This window comes from Hibiscus syriacus, unplaced genomic scaffold (genome assembly GCF_006381635.1).
Source record: "Hibiscus syriacus cultivar Baekdansim isolate YM2019G1 unplaced genomic scaffold, ASM638163v2 tig00000773_pilon, whole genome shotgun sequence".
Classification (NCBI taxonomy): Eukaryota; Viridiplantae; Streptophyta; class Magnoliopsida; order Malvales; family Malvaceae; genus Hibiscus; species Hibiscus syriacus.
The window spans coordinates 1636712-1642611 of NW_024061823.1; the positions used below are offsets into that span (position 1 = coordinate 1636712).

General features: G+C 35.7%; 1 protein-coding gene and 1 pseudogene across 1 annotated transcript; one reads left to right on the top strand and one right to left on the bottom strand.

Annotated features, from left to right (window-relative positions):
- Positions 1-767: 767 nt before the first annotated feature.
- On the top strand, positions 768-4556 carry LOC120217753 (annotated as a pseudogene).
- Positions 4557-4833: 277 nt separating this feature from the next.
- LOC120217761 (transcription initiation factor TFIID subunit 8-like) lies at positions 4834-5699 on the bottom strand. Its single transcript, XM_039214837.1, has one exon. The coding sequence runs from the start codon at positions 5686-5688 to the stop codon at positions 5311-5313; it is 378 nt and encodes a 125-aa protein (XP_039070768.1). The 5' UTR covers positions 5689-5699; the 3' UTR covers positions 4834-5310.
- Between the last annotated feature and the right edge of the window lie 201 nt (positions 5700-5900).

Sequence of the window (5900 nt, forward strand, 5' to 3'; positions counted from 1 at the left end):
TTAAAAATAAAAGATTACTGAGAATAAGATTACTAGCCAGCCAACGGGGAATGAGGATTCTATTCCCCGCTAATCATGAATGTCGTGAACCAAACGGCCCTAAGAGGTGTTTGGTTCAAGGATTGTGGGATTCCCATGGGATGGGAATCTCACATTCCCATGTTTGGTTGGCCGGGAATCTCATTCCCGATAATGTTTTATTATGAATAGTAGATTTTTTAGGTATATTATCAAAAATGTCATTACCTCCATTCCCTTAGGTATTGTAATATTACCGGCATTTTGGACTAAAATGCCCTTAAATTTTTATTTTTTTTCCAAAATATTCTTCTTCTGTCATTGAATAATAAAAATTCTACGAAGGTTAAATTATAAATTTATCATTAAATTATTTTAGATTTACAAAAAAAATCTATAATTAAAATTTTATACGAAGTTCAGGGGTTAAATTTTTTTACCTTTTCATTAATATTTTTTATATTTTTAATTTTATAAAATAAATTATATAAATATTATGAATTTAATTTTTTTAAAAAAATATATAAATATTTTATAATTTATAATATTATACAAATATATAATAAAGATAATTTGGTCAAATATATATTCTAATAATCTTTTATTCTTTTAACCAAACACGATAATCTTACATTTATACTAAACCAACCAACCAAACACAAAATATAATAGTATCAGTAATTTTATTACACCGGTAATCTAACCTTCACTTAACGAAACGCGAAGCAATATAAAGTGAGAGAGACAGGGAAAGAGGGATTCCCAAATCTTAGATCTCTCATTGTTTTCTCTCTGAATCCTGAAATCTCATAGCAAAAAGAAATCTGAGAGAATGGTGCAGAAATCGTTGATTTATGCATTTGTATCTCGCGGGGAAGTTATCTTAGCAGAGTACACTGAATTCTCTGGGAATTTCAATTCCATAGCTTTCCAATGCCTTCAAAAGCTTCCTTCTTCCAACAACAAGTTCACTTACAACTGTGATGGCCACACCTTCAATTACCTTGTTGACAATGGCTACAGTTAAGTTCCTCTTCTTCTTTTTCTAGAAATTTAAACCGTGAGTTCCTTGATTTTATTATTCTCGTATTTAGCAAATGAGTTTGATCGTCGGAAAAGTTAGATTTGAGATCTAGAGAGAATGTTTGGGTTTTTTATCCCATTGGATTATTTATGAGAAGATTACTCAGAATGAGAAAAAAAGTAGCAGAAACTGTGTTTCTTGTTTAGTTTAGATTAATTAAATTTATCTCTAGTTATTATGCGTTATAGTGCGCGGACTTAAATTGATTGCGCTGTGTATGAAGCTTTATTATGGAGATCTTTTGGTTTGTTCTTTTGCGGTGTACTGGATTTGCTCAATATGCTGGTTGTTGAAGGCCCAAGTGCAAGTGTATTGAGTCTTGCGTTTTTGGTCTTTTGATGTTCAATTTATCATAAACATGTTTGGTTTGGAATACATCTTGTCTTTATATAAGTATATAATACACTTATGTAATCCACATTCCACATTAAGGTTGAACCAGAAGAAGGGATTCACATGTGGCCTGTCTGGGGGTTAGAGAAGATATCATTAGAAATCTAATTTAAAAATAAGCTAATTTTAGTGATTATGCATTTTGTTTTCTTATTCAATGATGTTGGTAGATTGGCTGACTTTTCAATGTTGCAGCATATTGTGTTGTTGCCGACGAGTCCGCTGGAAGGCAAGTGCCTGTTGCTTTTTTGGAGCGTATCAAGGATGATTTTTTGTCAAATATGGCAGCGGAAAGGCTGCAACAGCTCCTCCCAACAGCCTGAACAAGGAGTTCGGGTATCTGCCTCTGACTAAGATCTTGAATTACTTAATGGATATAGTTTATCTTCTTGCAAAGAGTATAATATTACATGCTTTTAATTGAAGGCCGAAGCTAAAAGAACATATGCAGTACTGCATTGAGCATCCTGAAGAAATAAGCAAGCTTGCTAAGGTTAAAGCTCAGGTTTCAGAAGTCAAGGTGTTTGATGGAGAACATTGAAAAGGTAGATGTGCTTTATTAGATGCACCATGGTTATGATCCTGTTGTTCTTCCAGTTTTTTTTAGATGGGGGAATGATTAGAGTAGATGATATGGTTCTGGTGCTCTGTTTTTACATAGGTTTATGGTTTACCTTTCATTTATTTTTGGCATAATGTCAAAATTAGCCCCCAACGTTTATCAAAATAGTCATATTGCCCCCTATTCTATTTTTTGGAGCATTTCAGCTCCCAACATTTCATTTTATGGCAAAAAAGGCCTCAAACATGTGACAATAATCACTTTGTCCCTTATTCTTTTTTTAAGGCATTTTAGCCCTCAACGTTTCATTTTAGATTAAAAAAAGACTCCTATTTTGGAGCATTAATCGTGTATTAACTAATTTTTTCATTTACAGAGGGAGCTTTTTGCCCCAAAGTGAAACGTCGGGGGTGAAAATGCTCCAAAAAAAAATAGGAGCCAAAATGACCATTTTGGCAAATGTTGGGGGATATTTGTGGCATTATGCCTTTATTTTTAGGCTTCTCTTTGACTGAATAGTCATAGTGACATCTTTACTCACATTGATAATTTTATGATACTTCCTATCTTAAATATTATGTGATGATTATATATATAATTGGCGTGGGATTGATTTTTTAGCAGTTTCAATTATTTGTGGGTTTTGGCAAATGCCAATACTTGCAGTTTTACGATTTTATATTCTAATAAAATATTTGGTAATCAACCAACTTACTTGAAAGTTGAAACATGCTTTTGGGTTTTTTTTTTAACTGAATTTCCTTCCTGTAGGTGTTAGATAGAGGGGAAAAGATTGAGCTACTAGTGGATAAGACTGAGAATCTTCATCACCAGGTCAGTTTCTCTCCCTTCTCTCTCCCTTCATGCATCAATCAGATAACATGCAAAGTTAAACATGCACTTGCATCAACTAGGTTTGTTGTATCTGTTCATAACATGTTAAAAGTTGAGATTTTGCTTGAAGTACTCTGTATAAGTTTGTTATTCTGCCAAAGAAAAACATGTGGAATGATAGAAGTATAAGAAAAGAGACATTCATTTCAGTAAGCATTAAATGTTAGTTTGACATGCTAGAGACGGGGTTTGAAATTTGGACTTGTAGTGTTTTGGTCAGATCATGTTTGTCATGATTGCAGATTCAGCCGATGCTACTGTGGTCCTGGAGGTTAACAAAGTCATGAATTTTATTTTATTTCAAATCTGCACAACTTATTGTAAAATATAACAATGACATTTATAATTCTCGAAACCCTTTTAATAATTTTCCTAAAACATTCATAAAATTTCCCCTAAATACTCCTAAATATGTATATAAGAAAAAGATAATAGGTTCTAGTCTCTCAAAATGAACTCAGCCTGCGCCCTTAAGCTGGCACTGCCTGCCATGCAATCCCCATCCTATCATTCAAGTTTCACCCAAATTCCCAAATGCCCTCAATTCTATATATATTTTTATTTTCATTCAACCATTTTCTCTTCTTCATATTTTCTGTCCACAGCCCAATCAGGCCACATGTCTCCGGCTCTAGTGACCAAGTCCACTCATAGTAACATCTGACAGGCAATTCACTCAAGCATGCTCCTTCTCCAGAGTTTTCTCTGCCTTCAAGCTTCCACATTTAGCTGTCTTTTCAGTCTGCCAAGCTTTAAGCTCAGTCTGCCGATCTTTAAGCTCTCGGGTCTGGTTTCTGTACGGTCTCCCTCCTTTCTTGGCTTTAAGTTTCAAGCCTGCAGCATTTTTCACTTTCTGATTGTGTCCACACCAGAAGTAAGAAGCTGAAAAGATAATTGCACAACTTACCTTTTGAATTTCTGCTTGAGTACAGATTTTTTGATAAAAAATCTGTGTTTGTGATTTGTGTTGTTGCCTAGTGTTGGATATTTCTGAAAGAAAGGTTGTGGTTTCTATGCTCTACTCTGCATCTCTGAGACCTTAGTTTCTTGTTCCAAACTCTTGTTACACTGTTTTTGTAGGGCTATTTGTGCAAAATATTTTCACTGTTTTCTTAGTCTAATCGTGGTGGCAGACGGTCTCGCTACTGAAAAGATGCTGCTATGCTACATTTTTTTAAACCCTTTGCTAGAAAGCAGCAGGATACCTTTTCCAATAAAGGCTCTTGCAAAGATATGTAATTTGAACATGTTTCTGCTGTAGCTACAACATTCGGTTTTTTTTTCTGAAATAATTATTCTTTGCAGGCTCAAGACTTTCGGAACACCGGAACCAAAATACGGAGGAGAATGTGGTTACAGAACATGAAGATCAAGCTGATTGTTCTAGGAATACTGATAGCCTTGATCCTGATCATTGTTCTTTCTGTTTGCCATGGTTTCCACTGTGGAAAATGAGTGCCTTCTTGAATAGGGTTATTAGTTTTTTCAGCAGAGCTTTTATGATAATACCGCGACAAAAATATAAAATTTATATATTGTAAGGACATCTTTGCCAGAAAATGATATAGCAATCACCAGATGTTTGGTTCTAGACTTCTAATTATTATTGAACGCGAACAAACCATATATGTTCTTATTGCATTATATGAAATTTACCTTTGCAACGATTTATCGACACATGAATGTTCCTTTAGGCATTGGACATTTGATATTAAAAAAAATAAGTAGATTTTCTGAAACAGTAAGGTTGCCCTACTTTATGGCCTAGCTGATGTAATAATTTTTTTTAGTATTTATACAAAGGGGCTCCTGGGTTCAAGTCCCAGGGCCAACAAATATACATTTCCAGAGAGAAAAACAGCAGAGATTTAAATCGCGATAATGATGTTATTCGAAATCATTATTGTAAGACGTAGATCGCAATTTAAATCCCTCCGCGTCAATTTAAATCCCTGCCTCAGCCTATAGCTTCTTTTTCCTCCGATGCACCAAAGTCTGTTTCATCTTGAACTTATGCTCAACCTCTGCCTCTTCATCTGTACATTGAGCAAACAAATTATTGGCACTGAAACCATTCATGTGCATTCTTTTATCTCCCTTAACCCAGAATTTCACTCTTATTCTCTCTTTTGACAATTTCCCACAATGATTACAATCTATCTTCTCTTCAAATCCTTCATTTTGATGTCCCAGAACCGAAGTATAATCTTCCCACAAAATTTCCTTACCGACCCTTTTATTGCATTGTTCTAAATTACCCACATCAGGGAGCCCTGGTAACCATTCGGGAATATGTCCACCTCTCCGTAAATTCTCCAGTGAAGCTTTTAAATCTTCGATGGGTTTGGCGAAAGGTATTTCATCCGTGGAGTTGACAAAAGTACACAGATCTTCCAACACCGCCGACTTCAACAAGCAATCGTCGCCATACAGTGTCGCCACACGTTGAAACCCAATTGCAGGGACGCATCCTGGAGGACGTTGTAATATCCAGGAGGTTCGATTTGCCGCGATTGGCGGCGTTCGAGAATGACGCGGCGGACCTGGCGAGGGTTTCCAGGTATTTGGTGGCTACCAGGGTTAGGGTGCGTAGTGCCGTCACCTGGCTACGCCGGAACCCGACCGAGTTGCAGATCTGAGCCACGGCTACTCTGGTTATGTTGAAGGAGAATTCATTTGGATTTGTTGCCTCTTCCTGTTGGGTATTTGATTTTCTCCTGGATTTTGGCTTCGTCATGGCTAAATTGAAAGCGGGACTAAAACCCTAATGGCGTGTTTGGTTCAGGGCATATGGGATTATCAAGGGAATGTAATCATCATTCTCCAGTTTAGTTGGTAAGTAATTTTATTCCCCGGTAATATTTTATTCCTAATAGTAGATTTTTGGGTATATAATCGAGAATATGATTACCCTATTCTCTTAGAGATTGTTGGATTACTTATTTTTAG

Coding starts and splice junctions, on each gene's coding strand:
- LOC120217761 (XM_039214837.1), bottom strand. CDS start 5,688: ATGACGAAGCCAAAATCCAGGAGAAAATCAAATACCCAACAGGAAGAG.